At 44.3% G+C, this 24,789-nt stretch overlaps 1 protein-coding gene across 1 annotated transcript in view; it reads right to left on the bottom strand.

Moving 5' to 3' along the window:
- TNIK (TRAF2 and NCK interacting kinase) overlaps nucleotides 1–24,789 on the bottom strand; it is a 410,774-nt gene that overhangs the window by 75,339 nt on the left and 310,646 nt on the right. The window contains exons 10-12 of the mRNA XM_061193436.1: nucleotides 23,686–23,861; nucleotides 19,331–19,397; nucleotides 15,842–16,046 (exon numbers count right to left, since the gene is read on the bottom strand). Of these exons, the coding sequence (XP_061049419.1) occupies nucleotides 15,842–16,046; nucleotides 19,331–19,397; nucleotides 23,686–23,861 (448 nt within the window). The remainder of the gene's footprint in view (nucleotides 1–15,841; nucleotides 16,047–19,330; nucleotides 19,398–23,685; nucleotides 23,862–24,789) is intronic.

The following is a 24,789-nucleotide window of genomic DNA, read 5'->3' as shown; positions in this document are numbered from 1 at the left end:
ATCAGAGGGTCCATTCCCCTGTAACAGTCTCAACAGCACTTCACTGCCTTGCTGAGGAAGCACGAGGTATCCAAAATAAAATGTACCGTGACTGTATCTCACTGAGAAGTTAGCTCTATAAAACCCGGGAAACAGCTTTCTAGTACAAAAACTCTCTGTCCCAAGCCCAGCTAAACCAACCACAGATAGTCAAAGTGCCGAAGAAGCCCACGAACGAGGTGGCCTTCCTGATGTGGCTGGTGCCTGCAATCCTCCAGACCTGCTCTCTTCCAACAGTCTCTGAGGCTTGGGAGATCAACTGCATCTTTTGAAACTCAATGTCTATCTCTTCCAGATCAAGAATTGTTTGTCCATCTTAGATTGTAGGCAATGGGGAGCCGCTGGAAGACTATATGCCATCAAACGCCATGACCAAACCTGCATTTTCAAGGGGGCTCCTACCCGCCACGGGAAGGGCAGGATTAGAAGCTGAAAATGCAATGTGAGGCCATTCTACGGATCCAGACAGAAAATGACAGGGCACCCACGTGCTAAGCAAAGGCAGCTGGAGAATCCATGTTCGTAATTGCTGCTGAGACGCAGCCAAAAGGAAGAAAAACTAAAAACTGTCCGGATTTCCAGTCATTCCAACAGGACTGTAGTGGACGCCAACTTAGAAGCAGAAATTAGAATTAGGCCAAAAATAAAACGGGCAGAATTTGGTGACTATGGGGTGTGTGAGGGTGAGTGGTGAGTGAAGTTTCTGGCCCAGGAGCATGGCAGGTGGTGTGATATACAAGTTCAGGGATGGGAATGAGGGGTGTGCTGGGGGGCAGGGATGAGTCAAGTTCCAGACATGTGATTATTTGTTTTACAGAAAAATAATACAGGAAGATGCGAGTAGAAAACATCATCATAGGAACTGACTGAATAATTTGGATTACAGACCCAAAACAGAGATATTTCCAACACTCAACCAAAGGGAATCAATGCCAGCACAGAGAATAAAATAATTATGTGTACAGATCTGGCTCCTGGCAGGAAACAGCCCTAATTTAGCTAACATTTCAAGTTTTTTACTCCCACCATCAGTCTCTTTCTTGAGGAAAAAATATAATCAAGGCTTTTGAAGATTTAGCTGATTTTTATGTGAAGGATTTGTACATTTTCAACCCCCTTTCCAGGAATCAATACTGTTTTATAATTACAGGCCACTCAGGTCCCTGTGCAAGGTGTACATAGTATTGATTGCAACTCAGGAGAGTCTGGGCTTCCCAAGAACTCTGTAGTTTCTGAAAAAGACACTCTAAAGTGACTAATAATTAATAATGATCTCATCTGGATCAGCTGCTGCTAAGGCATGGTGGCATCTGCCAGGGCCTTGGTTCCTGCGGTGAGGCTGGAAAAATAAATCACTTCCCCAACCTTGCGGAAGGCACCTTGCCAATTTCTAGCTGCTGTGCCTCAATGTTAATCACCTTTCCAGGAAAATTGTTTGCTCTCTCTCCTCCTGGCTGTGGGACTGTTTGAGGGGACATATCAAAACATGTCAGAGAAAGACCAAGTCCCTGGCCTCAAGCAGACACCTTTACAAAGCTCTGATGACTCTTGCTAGAAGTAGCAATCTGAGAGCAAGGCCTGTGCTTGACCCCCACTGGACCCACCAGCCCCTCACGGGGGGCCTGGCACCTGGCAGGTGCAGAGATTTTGTTCAATTGAACCGAGTAAGAAACTTATGGCAAAAGCAGACAATTCAGTACCATCCTAATTTTTTTGGGGGGGAGGTACATTTCCCTTCCTATCAGTGCTTATAGCACACCATGCCTTATGTTATGGTTATTTGAAATGTCTCATTTACTCTGCAATCTAGATCGTGGGCAGGGTCTCTGCTCTACTCTGGTTTTTACCTCCCACTATATCCCATAAAGGGCCTGATACCACTGATGTTTGTTTTTTTATATACTACAGATGGGGCAGCAAGAGAAGAGAAGAAAGGCTCGCAGAAACTCAGACCACCCCTTCACCCTTTGACGCCCTCCCGGCCCAGAATATTCTTTTATGCTGAGCATAGACAAGGCTTGGAATGTTTTTCTAAAAAGAGAGCCACCCACGATCGGCACTGGCATGGGATTTATTTTCCATCTTAGAGAAAGGCAGGAAAAGAAAATAAGGGAATAGGAGTCTAAGCTGGATGGAGTAGAAAAGGGAAGAAATAAAAATTTTTCTAGGGACTTCCCTGGCAGTCCAGTGGTTAGGACTCCAAGCTTCCAATGCAGGGGGCACGGGTTTGATCCCTGGTCGGGGAACTAAGATGCCATATGCTGCGCAGAGCGGCCAAAAAAATAAATGCATAAATAAATAAATTAAATAAGATAAAACTCACAAATAATTACCGAAAGAACTGTCAAAAAAAATTTCTAAATGTCACTGAGTTACGCATAAAGATGGCAGTGGTTCTGTCACAAAAGTATAGCTTAAACCAACTACTCTAAACTCTCAGCAGGAACTCCCCACCCCCCCCGCCCCAAATATACTGAACTGCCTAGAAGTATATTTTCATCCACATCTTCTTGGAGCCATCTCCAAAAACTACAGCACATAAAACTAGACATTCAATAGGTTCTTACAAGTTTCTTAATTTTTCTTCTAGTTGGGAATGACTGATAATACCTATTCTGAAACTTTTCCAGGCTAAAATCATTGTTGCCTTGATCTAGGGAGTAGATCATAGGGGTCTTTTTGTCCCTTTGCCTTCTACTGGTGTTCCTAAAGAATGATTCTTTTAGGACAGTTTTTATCTTCCCCAGTGGGTGTTGCCCTCAGGCCACAGCCAGGTGAAGGCTGTGCGGCTGTACTTCCAAGTATGTTCATTTTAATGGAGGAAATAATCCTGTCCCCTTCAGCTCTTCAAGAGCATATTATCTTAGCCCTTAACTATTCAAATTGCATTAAAGTTGTGAGAAATAATACACATGGGTGTTCATCACAAAGGCCATGGAGTTGCTCTTTCTTTCCTTTTATTCCTTTAAATGTTCTTTTTGGATTAAGTTTAACCAGTAGAAAGGTGTGTACTGCACCAGGGTGCTCTGGCCTCGTAGAAGTGACTTTGATGACCTGTTAGAACATGAATTGCATTTTACAGTATTAAGAGAAGAGTGGAAAAAAGCTAAGAAGTGCTGAGTTTATTCACATAAATAGCTCAGACGTTATACCTAGCACTATTCAACCACTCCCAGGCGAGTGCACAGGTTTTCAGTGATCTCGGAAAGCTTGCCCGAGCAATGGGTCTACTCTAATCCGGACAATGTGAATCTTGACCCATTCAAGTCTGCCTCTTTCCTTAGCTGCTAAGACTTTCAGAGTCAGACGGAGGCCCACCTCTGGCACCCAGACACCACGTTGTACAGGTGTTCTATGAACTGACCCTACCCTGGCTTCATCTTGCTTTTCTCTTCAACTTTACTGTTCCTTTCTACTTTATTTTTCTTGTTTATTTTATTTTTAGTTTCTGCATTAATCTTTGTAAGCCACCTTAAAGCATCTTTTTGGAATGAAAAAAAGTCATAAAGAAGGGTATACACAGGCAAACAATAGCTTGGCCCTCCATGTCTTTTGAAACCTCAAAATCTCCCTTGGGAAGATCAAAACGGAGATAAACGAGAAACTGTAGACTTGTCATTTGGTTCTTTAAACTCATGAAGATGCCACCTCTGTGTCTGTCAGCTGAGCATGTGGTTAATGTCATTTTCCCAGAAGTGGGGATCAATTTGCTCTGATGCTACCACACCCTCTCGTTGGAGAGGTGGTTAAACTGAACTGCAGTAACATGTCTAGAACTGCCTGGGACCTATAGGGAAGTGTAGCCCAATCTCCTATCTAATCTAAAACTCTGTGCCATGGACCAGAGCAAATATGGCTAAGTACAGCTCACCCATCATTCTAAGGATACAGGATCTTTGGAAAAAGCACAGGGTTGTAATCTGCGTGTATGGTGTTCTTTTCTTGTTTTTCTGTTTTTTTTTTTTTTTTTACCAAAAGAAGTATTTCATTCTATATTATTCTAATTGGAGCCTCACATTAGTCCTATTGGGTGACGCAAATGTCATTTTCTTTATTTCCCTCATTTAAAGACTTTCAGGAAGGTTCAATTCCTTGTCAGTGGCCACATAACAAGTTGAGGGAAATCATGGAATGAATACAAATCATCCTAACAGGCCCTGTCTATGTGTCAGGTATTTGCTGGGCTGGGTGATTTACATGCTTCAGTTCATTAAATTCCACAATGTGACTCTGAAGTTTATTGCTATCATTCCCATTTTACAGATAAGCAAATTGAAGCTCAGAGAAGTATACTGTTCCATGTCACACGGCTGGAAAATGGTGGAGCACTCTGTGCCCTACTATCCCCCGAGTCCCTAGTACCTGGCAGAGTATTCTATCAATTGGAGAGGCATCCAATCCAGATAGGATACTCTGCTGCTTTTTTCTACCTGCTGAATGTTCAGGTTGAATTTGAGTTTGACTCTTACAACATTCTGATAGATTTGGGGGAAAACAAGGCTAGTTGCCTTTGTGTAAAGGTTTTGGGCCCTTCTATCTTTTACACACATTGTGTTTCCTATTATACAGACTCAAAGGTAATATTCACGTTTGAGAATTAATATCCCACAGCTGCAAAGTGACATATCACTGGGGGAGGGGAGTAGGTATGAGAGGCCACAAGACCTGAGGGACAGAACACTGGATTAGAAATAGTAGGACTAGATTCCAGTCCTGCTCTGCCACTGATACAAACACTGCAGACCATACCACACAGTCTCAATAAATACTTGTTTAATGAATGAGTGAATGTTGTATGACCTTGAATGAGTCACCTTAACCCAAACCTTCAATGAGGGGGAAAATTAGGTGATCTTACAAGTCTGTTCATTCTAAGAGTCTAAGCAAGAATATGCTACATCGCAAAGCAAAAATCGACTAACAATTCAGAATGAGAAGGGAAGTGAAGCAGAATTCTGGCATGCTCTTGGAGAGCTCTGCTTCTTTTCATCCTGGGTGACCCCACTGACTGTGGAAGACCAGAGCGGGCCTCCAGAGGACAGCACAGCAGCCAGTGCAGGATCATGTCAGGCTCCTTGGGAAGTACCTCAAACCTTCCCCTTGACACAGGGGCTCTCTCTGTTCAAAGACATTCAAAATGAAAGGCCCCAGCATGGTCTCTCGAATCGACCGCACAGCACACATGCCCCCTCACTTAAATAGGACTGTTCTCTATAAGCTTTGCGGGAGCTATACTTGTGACAAGAGGCATTCAAGCTTCTGGGTACCCCATTTGCTCATTTTAACATCTGTGAAAGTTTCAGCTTTGGAAAGACCATTGCACACCACCCACTGCAGGGCAAGGGCATGATTCCTTGCAACTAACACTGGGATTCCAAGCCTTTTTTTTTATAGGGAGGACGAGAATGAGAATGATGGTGAAGCAGTCTGGCACCTCTGAATTCACTACAAAGTAATCAGAATCACAAAAATGAATAATAATTATTCATGATAAGAACAAACAGTTGGGTAGTGCCTCCTATGATGCCAGGCACTGTCCTAAGCCCTTCGCTCATAGTAACTCATTTAGTTCTTATCACAACCCTTTAGGCATGTACTGTCATCAATATCCCCACTTGACAGATAAGGAAACCGAGGCACACACAGGCCAATATCTTGCCCAAGTTCACTCAGTTGGTAAGTGCAAAGCCAGAACGATACTCTGCATCTGGCTCTTGCCATGCTGCCTCTATGGATTTGAAAGACATCTATGGTTGAGACATCTATATATACAAAGTGAAGGATGTTTTATTAATGGTTTTTCAAGTGGCCATTTTCCCCTCTACCTTTACTTTGTTACCTGTCTTTTCCTCACAGAAACAGTAATCAGAGAACCACTGAGAAAACTAGACCAGCTAGATATACCTCATTCTTTTCTTTTTACACGTACTTTACACTATTAAAGATAAACCATCCAACCCACCCGTTCAGAGCTTTCCTGGAAAATTAACAGCTTAAATGAGACTCTTCTTTTGAGCTCCCTAGCCAACTCTTGATCACTAGGCAGCCCCAAGGCTAAGCACTGTCTGAGTACATGTGGGCCAAGCTAGTCTTTATGCAGGTAGCACGGGGAAAGAAAGTTCTAAACAGGCTGAGCTGCGAGGAGGCTTCATGAAGAATTCTGGTCCTGCCTCTTCTTTGGATGCTAGTCAGTGTGATTATTTATGAGCTTACCTCTGAGCTGCAGTTTCCCTGGGGAGAATGGCTGGTTTTCCTGGGTATCATATAGAGGAGCAAGATGGCCCAATGGACATCCTGAGCACCTATGACTCTGTAGGTTAGTGTAAAAGTCAAGTGCAGATGTAACTCTCAAATTCCTTCTGCCATCGTCATGAAGACTTAATATAAGATTTTCACATTGAGTCCTATGAAAACAAGCCCATTATAAACCAGTTTATTAATACAATGTCTACAGAGAGGGCCACTCCCGCACATCTGGGATGATGGTGAAGATGCTAAATTACATCATACATAGCAAGGTTGCAGGAACTGGTGACATTTGGGCAAGAACACTATCGTTGTCTTCAACCATTTCTGGGGCTTAGGTGGAAGGCATTTTAGTTTTGTTTGGTATAATTTGTATTAATGCAGGGATAGCACAAGGACTTGAATCAACAACAGGATACATTTTCTAACAGTAGGAGTTGTTCAAAAATAGAATAGGCTGCCTCAAGCCTCTAAGAGTATAAGCAGAGATAATATGTTAAACAGGTTAAATGACTGAGGAGTATTGTCAAAGGGATTCTTGCTTTGAGAGAAGAATTGGCTTAGACCACTTTTGAGGTCTCTTATGTTCCTCAACTTCTATGATTCCATGAAACTGCTCATTGACTGAAGAAAACAAGAGTGAAATGAAAACAATTCGATTTAAATGTCATGCGAAATAGTATTTTCTGTGAAACTATTTTGTTGTCATAGTTCTATGGTTGGGAACAGCTAAGAATAATGATGGTGTAACATAAGAGATGCAGACTGGATGTAATAAAAGAGATTCCATGAAGACCCCGGACAACTGAAGGCAGTTGTAATGCCCATTCCTCACTGTCACTTAAAAGCAACCCCTGTCATCCACCTAAGCTGCCCTAGATACACCCAGGGCCAGAAACTGCCTAATGCTGGTTTGTTTTTTTTTTCTTCCAGTATGAAATGCTATAAATATAAAATACTAGCATATCCTTCCCATTCCTTGAAAGTGTAGAAAGGGGTCTGAGCAAAAGGATTTCAAATATCAGTAGCATTTTAGGCTGCAGTACAGGAATTTCAGCCCAACCTCCTCACCTGGGCAGGAAGCCCCTCCCATCACAGGACCCAGGTGACCAAGTGGACAAAGCCAGACTCCTGCAAGCATGGCAGGTAAGTTAGAACAGGGAATCTTTCTGGGATCCACTGGGAAGCAGGGTTCCATACATCCATGCAAACCACACGACCTCTTGAAGCACATGTGTGAATTACACGCGTGCCCGATGCGGACCTCGCCAGAGGCCGTGGGCAGGCCCTGCCCCGGAGAGTGAGCATCCACTTTGCCAGCCTGGCTCCCATCTGTTTCATAATTTCTGTTCAGTTATTGAAATAACAGAGCAAAAGCCCAGCTAGCACAGGGAGATCAGCTGGGTGCTTTCCACCTAGAGGGGTGGGATAGGGAGGGTGGGAGGGAGACGCAAGAGGGAGGAGATGTGGGGATATATGTATATGTATAGCTGATTCACTTTGTTATAAAGCAGAAACTAACACACCATCGTAAAGCAATTATATTCCAATAAAGATGTTATTAAAAAAAAAAAAAAAAAAAGCCCAGCTAGTAAGCGTTCAATCTTGGTGCCGATGCTAACAGCATCCAGGAAGAAAGAGCTGCTCTGCCCCCGACCAGCAGATGCCGCTCGCAGGACTCATTAGGATGCCTACAGTTAATGATTAAGTGAATTAAAGGTCGCTTCTCAGCAGTGCCAACGAATTAACACTCCAGGCCCTGAAATGGGAGAGTTATTCTTGTTCACGGTGTTTTCTTCCGGCTGAGGGCCTGGGACTGTGGCCTGTGGGTGGGAAGGCAGCATTCCCTGTCTCCTGCCTGCTCAGGCTGCAGTCAGCTGTGAGCCCTCACCTGGAAAAGAAATGACTAAGAGCAGCCACAGCAGGCGGATGATGGGAAAGAAAGCTATTCCCCTCATGGGCAGCTCTTTTCTTGATTATTCAGGTACTTGGTGCCAGGTACTGTTCTAAGTGCTTTGGATGTAGAAACATTTAATCCTGGAAACTGTTACTCTCCCATGTTATAAATGAGCAAACGGAGGCATAGAGAAGTCATGTCTTGCCCAAGATCACAAAGGCAGTAAGTGGCAGAGCCGGGATTCAAACCTAGGCAATCTCCTACTGTACCCTTGACTGTCTTGTTTCTACCTTCCTGGAGAAAGGATCACTCCCAAGGTGCTGTGTCCCAGGTGCCCAGAAGCTTACTCTTCAGGCATCACAAGAGCTCTACCTTCTTAGGGGTTTTGTTTAGATGCTGGTAGCAGGTGAGACTTGATGCAGCCACTGGTGGTGACGATGGGATCATAATTACACAGTGTGGGAAGTGACAACAAGAAATACTGATGAGAGCATCCATCAAAAAGCAGAGTGTCCCCAGGGGAGGGTCCTCTGAGGCTTGGCTGCGAGGAGGAGACCTTCCAAGGTGGCAGCTGATCCTATAAGATGAGGTGCATCCAGAAGGATGAAGAATGGGCTGCCTCCCTGTGCTGGAAGGCCAGGACTGCTAGCTATGTTGATAGTAGATGCAGACCCCAGCAAGACAAGAACAAGAGGGCTCTCAGAGAAGAGCCCTCAAAAAGGGATGGAAAAGTAAACAGGGAAGGTACATTAGAGAATGAAGGAAGACAGGCAATGGGAGATGCCATCTATTCAGAAAACCCTTAAAACAAAACAAAAAACCTAACAACTTTGAAATCACCAGTTGCAAAATAACAATAAAATATTCACCCACCAATGTCAGTCTGTTCTACTGTCAGGCACTGTGCCAAGTCTTCTGTACCTATGACTACCTTTACCCTACAACAATTCTGCCAAGTAAACAGTATCTTGATTGTGTATATGAGGAAGCTGAGGGTCAGAGAGGGCAAGTAATTTGCCCTAGGTCACGTAGCTAGGATTAAGCCTTGGTCTCCACAGCTTCAAAGCCGGTGTGCTTTGCCCCTACACTAATCTGCTAGCCAGCCACTTAAAAACTGGATATATTTTTTTTCTCTTGATGACATAACCAAATCCCTACTAGTATTATAAACAAATATTCTTCCCAAGGTATGAATAAAAGTTTACCTGTTGGTACATTTATTTTAATAAATTCAAGGAGGTTTTACTGCCGCATGTAAAAGAGTAAACTTTTGGAAATTATACCTCGGACTTCAGCCAAAGGCACCCGCTCCAACAATACTAACAACTAATATTTACTGAGTATGTTCTAAGTGCTGCTGCTATTCTAAGGCTTTCTATGAATTGACTCATTTAATCCTTACAATAGCCCTGGGAGGCAAATGCTACTCTTATTTCTAGTTTTACAGATGAGGAAACTGAGGCACAGGAAAGTTAAAGAACTTACATCTAATAAGGAAGATAACGTCAGCCAAAATACTACTCTCAATATAATTTCCCCAAATGCTCTGTTGCTCATTGACTCTTCTGCAGTTTCCCCTTGATCCCCCTTTTCCCCTTTTTGGTCTGAAAGCACCTGGGAGAAACTACTTAGGTCCCAAAGAGTAACCATACCCACCAGTGGCTTTTCTGCATTTGGGCTCCAGCTGCCACAGCTTCTGTGAAACTGGTCTGGTCACCCTGAGTGAAAGTGAATACTGAGAGATGATGTGAGCAAAGCTGACCACAATGTATGAGCATGTAATTACGAAAAGTTCTCCAAACGGAAGCACGAGTGGGGCCCGTTAGTCACGTTTAACCTGGATTTGACAAGTCAGTTGAAAGCGAGATCTGTCTAGCTCTTGGCGGTTGACAAAGCCAGTCCTGCTCACAAACCTGGTCCTGCACCTGGACACTCCAGCCTGACATCGGAGAACCTTCTGTGACCACCTGCGCTCCTTCATGGAAGACATCTGATCAACCACCGCATCCTGCATGTTCTATAGGCTCTATCTCTCTCAAATGTGCCCACTTTCCTCAATCCCCACCCAAGCACCATCCACCTAAAGCACCACCCTCTCTGGCCTGGGCTAACTGGTCTCTCCTATCCACTCTTGCTTCCTTCCAACCGCTTTCCCTGCAGCCCAAGTTTCATTTCAAAAATGCAGATCTGACAGAAAGACAAATATCATATGATATCGCTTATATGTAGAATCTAAAGAAAAGGGCACAAATGAACTTATTTACAAAACAAAAATAGAGTCATGGATGTACAAAACAAACTTATGGTTACCAAGGGATTGGGGGGGTGGAAGGATAAAATGGGAGATTGGGATTGACATATACACACTACTATATATAAAATAGATAACTAATAAGAACCTGCTGTATAGCACAGGGAACTCTACTCAATACTTTGTAATGGCCTATATGGGAAAAGAACCTAAAAAAAAAAAAAGAGTGGAAATATGTATATGTATAACTGATTTACTTTGCTGTACACCTGAAACTAACACAACATTGTAAATCAACTATACTCACATAAAAAACAACAACAACAACAACAAAAAACCCAGCAGATCTGATCATATCCCCTTGGTTGAAACATATCAGTGACTTCCCACTATTCTTAGAACAAAATATGAAATTCCTTAACCAGGCTTACGAAGCCCAGCAACACAGTGCCTTGGCTTCCCTGCCTAGCATCCCCGCGTGCCCCTCACCGCTTTCAGCTGAACGCTGACCAACAGGCCTCCACGCCCGCCTAGGCTCCCACCCCCGCGGTCTGCTCCCCTAGTGCGCCATTCTTTTCCACCACAGCAGTCTGGCAATTATGGTGAAAATGGTTATTTGGGTGATTATTTGCTGAATGCCTGTCTCCCTCACAGATCTCGTCTTCACAAGGGCAGACCATTCCCAGGGTCCAGCATGGCTGTCCGCAGAGTGGAGCTATGCATCCACTAAATTTGTCAAGTGAAAGCTGGTAGGAATAGGACAAAAGTTTTAATTCTACCATACACTTAAACAAACACTTGATCCCAATGTCCTTAAAAGCCCCAGTCACTCGCAATAAACAGCTAGAGGCTTATAGGGAATTTTAGACTCCAGGCTCTCATTTTGTATGTCAGTGCTCAACTATTACTGGCCAGTAAGATACTGGTGGTATTTAACTTTTTTTTTTCTGGTGATAGAACCAAAGCAGTATAATATCTTTCAGCTAGAGCTGGTTGTTTTTACAACTGGATGATGTTATGATTGCCTTGAGGGCACCAAATGAGATCTAGGTGGCTTAAAGAACTGAATACAATTCTCCGAAGAATAAAACTTGCTACCATGGAGCGGGTTCGTGCTCCTGGGGTCAATGTGATTCATTTCTGTGACTCAAAGATACTCTCCCCACAATGAAGGTATAGAAAGAAGGCTCTCAGCAAGTTGAAAGATATATATAGTAATTACTAACATCATTTCAAAACTCTTGAGCACAATCAAGCATCACCACAAATCTTCTGCCCAAGGTTGGTCTGAAAAGATGACCAGAGTAGGTGCCCCAGCACCTCAAGGTCCTGATTCCTGGACCGTAACTCTGTGATGGAGAGTAAAACAAGTTGTGCATTGACTAGGCCAAGTGCCAGAAACTTCTATTGAACTGAATAAAAATAGAAGAAGCCCTCTATGTACTTTTTCTCACTACTGATGGACTTATTCATCTTAGCTGGGTTTAATCAGATTCTTGGAACTTAGTTATAAATTGTACTTTATCATTGGTCAAAAGCAGTGTCGTGTACCTACCATTTAATTGGCCTGAAGCCACGTCCTTTTCATGAAACTGATAAATGACTACATTCAGTGTACAAAGTCCTTCTAAGAATATACAGATCCTGGTTTAGAACCTAGCCAAAACCACATGGTTGCCTATCAGTAGCAAAGGGCAGACAGGGATTCTTTAGAAACTCTGGTTGGAGGTGACATCTGAGATCAATGAGGAAGTCGAAGGCTACAACCTACACAGCCTCGTGTCACCAAAGGGGTGTCTGAAGGGCCTTTATTTGGAAAAGGAAATGTATTTCCCAGGATGCCTACATAAGGCCACCTGGCTCACAATGAAGTGAAGTTCACAAGCCTAACTACGGGCTTTAACTGCTTCTATGTGACAATGTAGTGCAAGTTCCTACTCAGCATCAGAAACAGAAGTGGTCACCACAGGCCAGGGCAGCAGACGTGGATGGGATCCAGCAGGACCGGAGGCGGGAGAGGAATCCCGGGTGGCTGGGACAGTCATTACTTAGGGGTTCAGAACTTACAGTCATCTGAGTATTCAGTATTTCTTTTTTTCTCTATTGCGCAATAGGGGCAAGATAAAGGATCAAAAGATAAAGCGGGTAAAATCTCTCGATGCCCTGTGGCCACAAGCATTCCTGCTTCTGGTGAGAAGCTAGGGCGCATGCACATTGATGCCTAGAGCAAAGTGTCTCCATGCACGCCTTCTGTGCCCGTGGGGTGGGGACATAGAGGGTGTGCCCCACTGGATGCCTGTGCCCCACTGAGCCTGAAAACATCCATGATAGAGGCTCCAGAAAATGCAGCAAAAGAACAGACACGAGGAGGCCTTGGCAGGGGCTCTGACTGGGAGCCTGAGAGCCAGAATCCAGCTCAAAGATGAGCACCTGCTGAGTGCAGCTTCTTTGACCTTGCTCAGAAATCCTTAACTTCTCAGTGTAAAAGACCACAGAAGCAGAGGCCAGGTGAAGACTATGGAAAAGCACACTGACTCTGGCTTGCCGGGGGAGAGGCAGGACAGATGCAGTGACAGTGGCTGGGCTCTGGAGTCCAATCTGCTGGGTTTGAAACCTCGTTTTGTCTCAAGCTGCGTGACCATTAGCAAGTTGTTAACCTCTCTGAGACTCAGCTGCTTTATCTTTAGACTGGGGATTCTTGTGAGGATTAAATGAGACAATTCACATGAAGTACTGAACAGAGTACCTGTCTTATGGTTAAGTGCTTCCTAACTGTTAGAAATTGTTATTCAAGCAACTTGATGAAAAAAAACATATAATGTTTAAATAGATCAAACCCAGTACGAGAGGAAGAAAATCTAAAAAAATAAAACCAAAACAATACAATGCATCCTCTGAAAAGACTGTACCAACTGAGGATCTAGGTTCAAAGGCCAAGAGTTCTTGTGTTAAAATTAAAAAAAAAAAAAATTCATATAAGAGTGTGCGCGTGTGTCTGTGTACACGTGTTTGCATTCTCTGGTATGTTAAATGTTTTATGGGATGACAATGGGGATTTTCTAGGGTTACTTGGTAAATGCTTTTAGCCTGAAACTAAGTGTAGCAAATCACCAGGCAAGGAGCTCATTAGCCAGACAGGGGAAAGGCAAATGGTCCAGATTTCCAGGGCATGATGCTCCAATGAGGTGAGGGCCTCGGGAAATGCTCTTGGAAGGAATAAACCACAAATCAGGAAAGAAGCAGGAAAGGCAGGGTTGGGGGGCAGAGCCTGAGAGGGTACTGGCTGCGGAGAGAGGTTTGATCAGAAGTTAAAAGGAGTAAGCCTTGGATCCAGACAGCAGAGGCCGTGGTCCTCAGGATACCCGAGAGACTGAAGGAAATGGTGCAGCGCTGGGCTGGGGGCCAGTACAAGAGGCTGCAGCTGGCTTGGGTGGGCAGAAGGAAATGACACCAAGACACAGCTGCAAGGACCTGTCTGAGAATTTCAATTTGTGCCCAGGAGAGTAACCAGAGGTGAGGCAGGCACCTCCACTCCTACACTTTGTACTTTACTTCTGAGAGCTGGCTAATTACCACCCACATCTCCCTTCACCCTGCCTTTGCCTGCTCCTTTGAAGGCTTCTGCCCCCTCAGCACTACAATGCCTCCGTCTACTATAGTGTAATTCTGAGAATACAGGATGGTAGGTGACCTTCAAACCTTTTACGGGCTGAGCATTCGTCACTCCGACAACATCCTAGACTTACTTAGATTGGAAAGTCCTTCATTTGCCTACTGCTGTTTGCAGACGCTTATAAAGTTCAATTCTGAGGGTCACAGTTCACGGCTCTGATTACATATCTACCCTTAGTGCATCAGGGCCCGCATGGCCATTGGGAGAAGGCAGACCTGGATGTGAATCCTGGCTTTGTACTTACTGGCTCTGTGACGTGGGACAAATTTCTTCCCCTCTTTGAACCTCAGTTTCCTCTTTGTTAAATGGAGATACGCACACTTTGCACGAGAGATCATGGATATACACAAATCCACGATAGCGGTGACATCCTGGATGTAAGCAAAGCCCCCCTCCCGGTATTTGGCACACAGAAGTCACTCAATAATTGTAACTGTTGGGTATGACTGCTGCCAGTCTGCAAACTAATACTCTAGGGACACAATGAGGTTGATGGGATTTATTGCAAACTGGAACGGAAGCCCTCACTGATCCGGGAAGGCTGGACCTGGATGTACGATTTAAAAAGCAAGCCGCTCCTGGAGCCTGCAATTCACCACCCTCTAACTGCAGTGACCACCTGACAGAGCAAATGAATTGCTGTCAACCGTTAATGAGGAACAGGATGGTGTCTGGGAGAACTGTAAAATTACTCCCCCATTACCATGCCGTTAGTGAGGCTTTCATCTGCCATCCAACTTCCCCAACAGCCATGGTCTCTCAGTTTCCTAACTGTCTAGAGGTTTTGATTTATCTGGCAGAGGAAGGAGGCCCTGGACCCAAGTTCTGGGAAAGAGGCTTTAATAAACGTCTGTAAGACCACACGGGTGAGAGCCTGGCCCAGGGCAAGCCATGCAGGAAAGTGTGGCTGGCACTACGGGTTCCCACACAGATGACAGCACACCTATTGGTGAAGGCAAGTCTTGCCCACTAGCTACGGGACAGGCCCTGGGTACCAAGGCGTGAGTGGAAGGACTCGTGAAATGCTTTCTTCCATGTTCAGAGGAGTAACAAAGGAGTAGCAATAGGCAGGCCCTGCTTTTCCATATTTGACGTCTCGCTTCTCTGCCTATTCACTGTGGTCACTGTGGTCTAGTCAACACCTATACTTCACCTCTTGGTCATTGACTCATCCACTTGTATATTAGTTCATTCATTCCACAAATATTTAGGAGGTGCCTACTGTGTGACGGGCACTGTTTTAGACACTAATGTCTAGATACACGATGTAGAGATACGTAGGGATAAAAGAGAGACTCTCCCATCCTCAGGGAGCTTACATTCTAGTGCAGAGAGACAGATATACGAAAGTACATAAAGTACACACGTGTGAAGGTGATAAGAGCTACATAAAAAAAATTAAGCAGGGAAGAGCGACAGGACATGAGAGGGGCTGTGATTTTAAGTGAGGGGCTCAAGGAAGCCTCACTAAGAAGGTGATACCTGGGCAAGCCTTGAAGAGGCTGGAGCCTTCACCTGCTTTGCTGACGTGACCACACCAAGGTCACACCGCCCCCAGCCAGGGAAGTGGCCCGCTTGTGAGAGCGTTTGGCTGCAGCCTCCTTGGCAGTTCAGCCGCGTGTGCTCCAAGCAGGCTACGGCCTCGGCCTCTCGGGCGGGACCTCGGGCGCCGGCGCACGCCCAGGAAGGGACCGCCGCCGGGAGGGGCGGGCGGCAGAGGCGGCCGGGGGCTCACCTCCTCCAGCCGGCGTCGCTGTTCTTTCTGCTCCTCGATGCGCTTCTGGCGCTCGGCCAGCAGCTGCCGCTTGTGCTCCTCGTTCTCCCGCTGCTGCTGCTCTAGCTGCTGCCGCCGCAGGGCCTCGGACCGCTCCTTGTTGGCCAGCTGCAGCCGCAGGAAGTCCCGCCGCAGCGTCGACTCGCCGGGCAGGTTCAGGATGGAGCTGCGCGGCGGGAGAGACAGATCAGTGTCCCGCGCAGGGAGGGGCCACCGCTACCGGGGGTCCCGGCGGAGGACAGCCAGGCGGGTACCGCACCCACCTGCGGGGAAAGAGGCCACGTGCTCAAGCACGGGCTCTCAGACCCCTCCGTTAATTCCACTGCTCACCCCCCAAAAGAAACAAGAGTCCAGGTAACAGACGCGACTCCAGCCTCCCCGCCAGTGTGACTACTGCATGCCTAGGCCGCTCCGTCGCCGCAGAGATGTCACATGCCTGAAGCCATCACCTGTCTCCCGGACCGTCCACACCACTCCCTCGCCCCTCTATTTCTAAAAGCTGTAGTGAGTACTCAAGCCCTGAGCCCCAGGCCAGCTTATTTTCACTTTTAAGAAAGGCAAGAGCTAAGCCAGCAAATAAAAATGAATAATCTGGAGGGGTGAGGGAGCTTGCTCTCCTTGGATGGGTACCTCGTCTTCACCCACATCACCTCCTTGAACAGCACAAAGCTACAGACTCCTTGGTTCTGCTTGCAGCCCAGCAAGGAGGAGGGAAATGGTTCCTACTTACTCATACAGACCTAGCCCTTTTAATCTTTCCGGCAGCTTCCCCTTGAAATAAATCCATTAAATAATTATTGAGTACCTACTATGCGGCAGGCACTATAATAGGCTCTAGTGGATACAGCAGTAGCTAAACAAATTCTCCCTCTAGTTATTTTCTTGTGGGGAAGAGAGACAGGCAAATAATTAGTTAGGCAGACAAATTATTACAAATAACATAATTTCAGATATTAATCGTCTCTATAGAAGACAAAAAAAGTGTAAGAGTTTAAGAGGGACAGTGGCAGGGCACTGGGGCTAGGATGAGGGTTCTGCTTGAGATGGGGTGATCAGGGAAGACCTCTCCCAGAAGCTGATAGTGGAGATAGGCCCCAAATGATGAAGAGTCAGTCACACGAGGAGGTAGGGGAAAAACCTTTCAAGCAGAAGGAAAAAAGCAAGTTTAGAGGCTTGTCGTGGCAACAGGGGTGGCCTTTTTGAGGGTCTGAAGCCCAGGCAGTCTTCCCAGGGCAGAGCAAATGACAGGGAGAGGGGTACAAGAGGAAGTCAGAGACAGAGAAGAGAGGGTAAAGCATGAGGCTGTGGAAGCCACACATGGAAAGCTTATTAACAGGAGGGTAACATGATCAGATTCGTTTGGCTGCTGAATAGAAGATGTTCTGCAGTGGGTACAAGGGCAAGCAGGGCCACCAGTTGGGCTGCGACTACAGCGGCTCTGGGGTAGAGACTAACCAGGTCGCGGAGGTGGGGATGGAGGCTGGGAGGAGCATCTGGGGAGAGAGTTAATGAAACCTGTTGATGGATCTAATGTGTGGAGTGAGGGATGACTTGCAAGTTTTTTCCTGGCGTCTGGGCTGTGGTGGTGATGCAAACTGGGATGGGGAATGAAAGGGGAGGAGCAGGTTTGGTGATTGACAAGGGGATCATTCTGTCTTGGAGAGTGGGTAGCGTGCTATGTGAGATACTGCCATAACATGACATCAGAAGGCGTGGCTCATAGACAGTGCTTGGATTCTACTAATAAGCCTCCTTTAAAACCAACGGCCTTTGTATAGAACTTTAAACAACCCCCCAAAGGAGGGGCTTATCTACTCAGGCCACATGGTCTGTGCAAAGGTGGTGGGGCTTGGGGAACCCAGCCTCCCATGCACATGAGGACGACCCATTAATATTAACTGATTCCGAGATGTATTACTGACCGAATCATTAACTCCGTGTGAGAGCTGGTTGCTACCGTTGGGCTGTTACCTCATTTCTATAATGAGATAACCACTATCCCTTTCTATTTTACAGGATTTCATGAAAATTAATTAGATGTGTCCATAAAACAGGACTTGGAACATAATCTTCGATGTGATATAAAGACATGTGACAATTATAGAAATGTTAAGAGATGGCTAGGTCACCCACTAAGTGACTCCTAACATGCGGTTTAGCAAGTGTTAGTTAAGATGAGGTTCTCAACTCCATGAAGAGTGATCAGAAGGGCTGACGTGACTGTCTGGGTGAGCTTTGGAAAAACAGCGTACGACTCTGAAAGCAAGGCATTTGGTCCTTTGCTTTACAAGAATGTTCATTTTCCATGTCATTACTTGGCAGTCACCATATTTATGCAGCTAAACTAGGGGCAGAAAACGTCTAGATGGAAGGAAAGAATTCTCTTTCAGTCTTTGACCTTGAAAATTCCCATAACAGGTGAAGAGAGAAAAACTGATGGCCCTGTAACCTCAATCCCATCCTCTTCCAGTAGTTTTAGCAATAATCCAGCTTGGTAGGTCTGAATTAGCTCAGAAAAGGAACGCACTAGCTTATTCTAGCAGCAGTGGCTGAACTGGCCCCTTCCCTGGTTCAGAAGCTCTGCCTCAGTCGTACAAGAACTGCTCCTTATTGAGTACTGGGTCCCTTCCTTGGATGGCTAGAGGATGGGGACCCATATACCCCAGTGACCCTTCTGCCTTGTGCATTTCCCCCAGTAATCTCACTTCACATGTACAGTGCATCCGCCCTGGTGTGCATGCCCATGCCCCTTGATTCACCAAACTGCCATCAGCTGAATTCTCTAACAAAAGAGAAATCCTGGCAGTGTGAGCACATTGGCATTAATTACTTATGAACACAGACTAGAAGAAAGTCAGAATCAAAGTCAAGTGAAATTCAAAACATAGGGATGATGATAATAAAGCAGCACTTGATTCTGGGGGCCAACGTATGACAAGAGGAATGGGAATGGAAGTTTCTATTTAGGGTTCACCTTAGAGTGTAATTTGATTTCCTGGAAACTGTTTCCTCTTGGATTAGGCTGTGTTGAAAACATATGCCATGTGACGAGGACAGTGGCCACCTAAATGTCTCAAAGGTATGAAGTAATGAACTGGATAACTCAAGTCCAAAAATACCACTTTGGTCTCCAGAAAGTTGCAGTTTTAGGCACTTTTAGACCTGTATTACCCAGGTAATTGCCTCCTACCCATTCTACATGTTACACATGTGAGGAAACAAGGAAATAAATCTTGAAAGACAAGATAAAGAATATCCTGATTTCCATGTTCTTGTAAGAAGTCTGCCTAGGGAAATTTTCCCAAATTAATGAGTACATTTGTGGGCAATAAATTAAATAAGACCACCCTGCTGGATTCTTAAAAATGAACCTATAAATCAAAAGGATGTGAATTTCACACAACCACAGTGCAAAATGTGAAACTGAGAAGATAGCTCTTGCTCGCCTACCTGGGCTCTCCTGAGTCGTTCTCCTCCTCTTCTTCCTCACTCCCGCTGTACTCATACTCCGTCTCATCTAAAGAGAGACCCACAGAATATTAGTGTGCAAAAAGATGCTACAGCTCGGTAAAGCTCATGCCCTCATTTTATGTATAAGTAAACTGAGGCCCAAAGAGTTGTCCTAAATGCTGACCTGGGACAGGCTCCAGGCCTCCTGACTTGTGATCCAACAGTGCCCACCAGCTAGATTCAAGCACATGGAATTAACATCCAAGACTGCCCCAGCCGACTCTAGATTCTCTCCCTAATGCCTGGCATTCACATGAAAGTGAAGACAAGGAGCTGAAACATAACTTTTCAGTTTGTGTTAACTCCCATTATAGGACCACCTAACCCAATCTTTTATTGGGCCACTGTTAACTTACTGACAGGAGTAATCATTTTTTACGTAGGAATTTTATTATGACTTACATAGACTCACAAATTACCTTTAGATATCTTAATACCAGACAGAAACTTTTGACAATGTGTGCTATTAAAAATATAGAGTTAAATGTATTTTGATTAACCCACTGGGGACATTCATTTAATTCCCTAATATATTAAGCAAGTTAACATGCCATAATGAACAAGATCGAGTCTTTGCTTCGGAGGAGATTAGAATCTAATGGTCAAGATAGATAAGTAAATAATCAGAGTCTCCATGATTATGAAGAAAGAGAACTAATCTTTATTGGGTATCGCCCATGCTGGTCACTATGCTAGATACTTATGTTCTCTCATGTACTTCTCATAACAATCCTTTAACATAATACCCATTTTGCAAGCAAAGATACTGAGATTATAAGCAGTTTAGTAATATGACCAATAAATCTGAGATTTGGATTCAGAATTCAATCCAGAATTTTTCCAACTTTATAATTAGCATTCTTTCCAACACATTATACACTAAATAGAATTACATAAAAAGAGCAATGAGATATCAGACAAAAAAAGTGGCTAAGTCCATGGGTCATAATGGGGGAAGGGAACAGTGAAGTCTTTGAGGAAGAAATGAGCTGGACCTTGGAAGATCGGTAGCCCTTTTTTAGGCAGATGGCAGCTGAAAGTGCTGGGAAAGGGGCATTCTAAGCAACATAACCACCTGAGTAAGGCTAATAGTATTATAGTGCATGAATGTTCAGGAAACACTGAGTTGTGAGTGGCTGGTGTGAGAAAGCAGATGGAGTGAGAAAGCCCAGCAGGTTTGATGTAGCTTAATGATCTTTATATATACCATGCTGAGGACTTTTCCGTAGGCAATGGGGAGACTTTGGAGGAGCTTTTCATTTTAAGCAGGGAGGTTGTCACAGGGCTATCATCCCTTGATAGCTATGTGTTAGTAATTACAACTTTGAAGACATTGCTACACCCCTGTAAAGAAACTGAAACTGCAATTTGGTTATGTTACCCCCAGGAGGCAGCAGTCACATGATGAGAACCATGGAATTTGATCATAAACACATTTTGCTTTCCATACTATTTAGCCATTAAAGGGATGATGAAAGGAAGCCATAGCACGATGACTTCAAGAGTATTTTTAAAAATCATGTAAAAATTAGCTTCACATGTTTAGATAACTATGAAGTTTTCAGGCTACTTTTTAAAAAGTATTATTTTACGAAAATGTAAAGAACCTTCGTAAAGTGTTTCAGTACTCCACGTTGAAAGTTTAATATTCCAAACTTTCCTTAAATGAATCAACAGACAGTTCAAAGTAAAATGCAGAAATTTTATCTAGTAAAGTAAATTATAGCAAGGAAAAGAAGCACACAATTAATCTAATTATTTCTCCTCTCTAGGGTAAAAATTTCATTTGTCAATCTCCTCAACTATAATACTTCACCAGAATCCAGCGTGATTGCTTTTATATTAGTGGCTTAAATTAGCATGTATCAACATATCTGAAGGAAAAAATAATATCAGGTTAAAAAAATCACAAAGCAATGCACATTAAAAATTTTTGATTCTACCAGAAGCTGGTCTTAGAGCTACTAAGAGAATGAAAAAATATTAGAAGGAGCAAGTCAAGTCATTTAATCAAACCGAGCAACTGGAATGAAGTCTCATTTTGAGCAACACTCTTTCTTGGGGAGCAGACAAAAAAGAAGGCTGCTGGTGGCTCAAAGCCTAAACAGAATGAGGTTCCTTAAATCATCATGCAACTCTCGAGTAAGCCTACTCCCAAGGATCTTACTCTTTACCCTGCAGAGAGGGAACACATTAAAAATAGTCTGTTTTCATGGGGTGGTGAGTTCTAAGTCACATTCTAGAGTTTGTGCCCCCAAAATGTGAAAACAATCCAAGGGACAAGCTTTACCCACTCTTACTCACAGGTCAGAGGCAGAGGTCACATGATCTCAGAAAGTAACCCTGAACAGTACTGAAAAATTGTAGGTCAGTAAGAATTGTCTAAATAAGGATAGCTTACATTTATTCAGTACATCTATGTGCCAGACATTGTATTAGGCATTTTACATGCACATCTCATTTAATCTTTGCAAAAATGCCAGACAATACTAATGATTATTATACTCCCATTCCTATTTTAAAGATGAGAAAACTGGGATGAAGTTCACATAACCATTAAGGGGTAGAAGTAGAATTTGAACTCAGAATTTGAGTCTGAAAAGAAGAGTCCGAGTCCTTAACCTAGTCTATATACCTATAGGAAAATAAATTTTCTTTTTAGAAATGTTGGCCTTTAATGGGCTGCATGTCTGACACACTGCCCTAAACTATTCCCTTTATCTTTATTTTTGAAATTTTTTATTTTTTTTAACTTTCTATATCATACTGGAGTATAGTTGATTAACACTAAACTCTTCCCTTTAAAAGTCTGACTTCATGGACTGGCCCAAGACCACTATTCATAAGTAGCAGTTGAAAAATCAGTCCCGGCACTTTTTGACCTGACTCATCTATTTCTCTCCAGCTTGGGCTGCCCTCCCAACTCCTTGGGCCCTGATTGATACCTCAGCCCTCTCCATCCACTAACGACTGAAGATGAGCCTCCTTTTTGGATTAGCTTCATAACCTCCCGTTCCTGAGTCTAACCTGACCACACATTTTCCTGCGTCCCCAAGGCCGGCTGCAAAGAAGGAACTCTTCCCTTGAAGCTTCACTGAGGATTTCTCCTCCCTTAGCTTCTGCTGATCTTACCTCTGCCCAGTCCTGACCCCTACAGGGCTCACCACCCCACCCCGAGGACCCTGCTCATACCTTGCCACCTGAAGATATTAACTGCAGAGGCAAAGAAGAGGGGAAGTTCAAATAAAAGGAGGGCACCCTCTTTTCTGTGCTGTCCACCACCCTCCCCGTTCCGTCTGGATCGTGAAGAACAGAGGAGAAAGATGGAGAGTGCAGAAGTGGAGCCAAGCACATCACCATGTACCTCCCACCCTCAGTCCCTGGGCTTCCCCTCTCTACCTGCCCACCCCCTGCCCGCATGCTCAATGCTCACCTGGCCAGCCCTCTATCGCCCCCTCACTGTCAGCCTGGCCAGCTGCCCCCTCCTGCTCCCACCAGGGAGCTCTCACCGTGTTTGTTCTCTGCATCCCCCCCTTTCCTTCCCATCCTCAACCTTCCCTACCTCCCTACCCAACTAAGTCATAAAACCTGCCCCAGACCACGTGAGTTTTCACCTTGGTCAGGATGCTAGGTAAGGAATTTTGAGTCTCTTTTCAAACAACTTGGGCACAGTCCCAGGGCCCCAAGTTTGGACTCATGTCTTTTCCAGTGATGCAGTGAAAAGGTAATATGGTCTAACAGCTAGAGCCATAAGAGAAAAGAGTTTTTGAATCTATAAAGAAGAAAATGTGATGTTCCATACAGCAGCTTGGCAACTTCTTTTATATCGCTTTGACTATAATAAAAGTCATTCTGACTTCCAAATAACTAAATTAGAAATGAGCCTCAGCGCACGAAAACTTAAATGGTGAAGAGTGCCAGCACTGAAAAACGTCAACTAGATGGGTTTTTTTTTAAGGTTGCCTGTCTTCTGTAGATTTTGAGTCTTCGAAACATGAATATTCATTTGAATTAAGAAAATCACTTGTCGTATTAAACCACTTCATAGTATCACTCAACATGACTTTTTGTTCAGTGCCTGGAAAAGGTAATATTTCCCGAGGTTCTATTCTTTCATGAAAGATTCCATTTCAGCAGCCTAGTGATGCCCGCAGGCTGTGATCTCAGAGGCAGCCCTTCACACTAAAGAACAATGCAGGCCTATTTGAAATCCCCAGCGTCCCTCCAATACCTCAAGAGCCCATGACTCACTTGGTCTTTTGTTTCCCTCGCTGAAATACAAACGTGTGTCTCACCTTTCTCTCCTCGCTTCTTCTTTGTTCTATCAATATGGTCCTTGAGCTGAATGCGGACCTGTCGTTCATTAGGTTGGTCTCGTATAAATGGATGCTTCATCAGTTGTTCTGTTGCTGGTCGCTGGCTGTGATTCTTTACCAAACAGCTCTCAATAAAGGACTGGAATTTCTTTGACCTGCCAAACAGAAGAGATGAACCCATAGATAAAAAGACAATCCAAAGAAAAGCAAACTTTAGGGATCAACCAATCACAAAGTCGGTCTAGCTCTTTATTAGGCACAGTGGGGTTCAAAGGCATCATTGCCATCAACACACAACTCAGGCAGTGTATGGTAGTTATAGCACGAAAGCATTTTTGCACAGTTTATACATAATATCACACAGAAGACCAACAGGCACCAGAGAAGAGAAAGACCCCGATAAGAATCACACCTGGAAGGTCTACTGGAATGAGGGAACCAGAGCTGGGCCTTAAAGAATTAGGAGAAAAATCACTCTTGGGAAACGATAGTTCAGGGAAGTAGAAAATCAGTGAAAAACTAGGGCTGGGATTGAGCATACTATATGTCAGGGGACACTGAGGTGAGTTCTCTAAATGCGGCAGAAAATGCAAGCTGGGAAAAGTAAAACCAGGGTTGGACAGGTAAGGGGGAGTACATTATGTAGGAATGAGCAAGATTCTTATATGGTAAAGTGAACATTAGGCAAATTTTTTAACTGGCAGTTCTGAATCACTTTTGAACTTTGTTTTCCAATGAATAAGAACAGGATGTATGTGTATGTTTGCTATCAATCCACAGACTTGGAAACTTAACTTATAGGGACTAAGTTCATACCCAGAAGCAAATTTATCTCTTTCTAGAAAGGCACCATTCCCTCAGAGATAAACCCTGTGCCAGAGACGCACAGGGGCAGGGGAAAGCTGTGAGAGATACCCGCGAATAGGGCACAAGTCCACAGCGTGGTAGATACTAATGATGACTTGAGCTATGATTCATGAGTTGGGCATGCATGTTCTGTTTGAAAGTTCCAAGAAATTGTCCAGCATCATAAATAATTAAGCTCATGACTCTACAGCATGCCTTTCCGAGGTGCCCCATTGT

The sequence above is a fragment of the Eubalaena glacialis genome, chromosome 6 (genome assembly GCF_028564815.1).
Source record: "Eubalaena glacialis isolate mEubGla1 chromosome 6, mEubGla1.1.hap2.+ XY, whole genome shotgun sequence".
NCBI classification, from domain to species: Eukaryota; Metazoa; Chordata; class Mammalia; order Artiodactyla; family Balaenidae; genus Eubalaena; species Eubalaena glacialis.
Note: the sequence above shows the minus strand (reverse complement) of the source record. Positions and strands in the feature narration are given on the sequence as shown.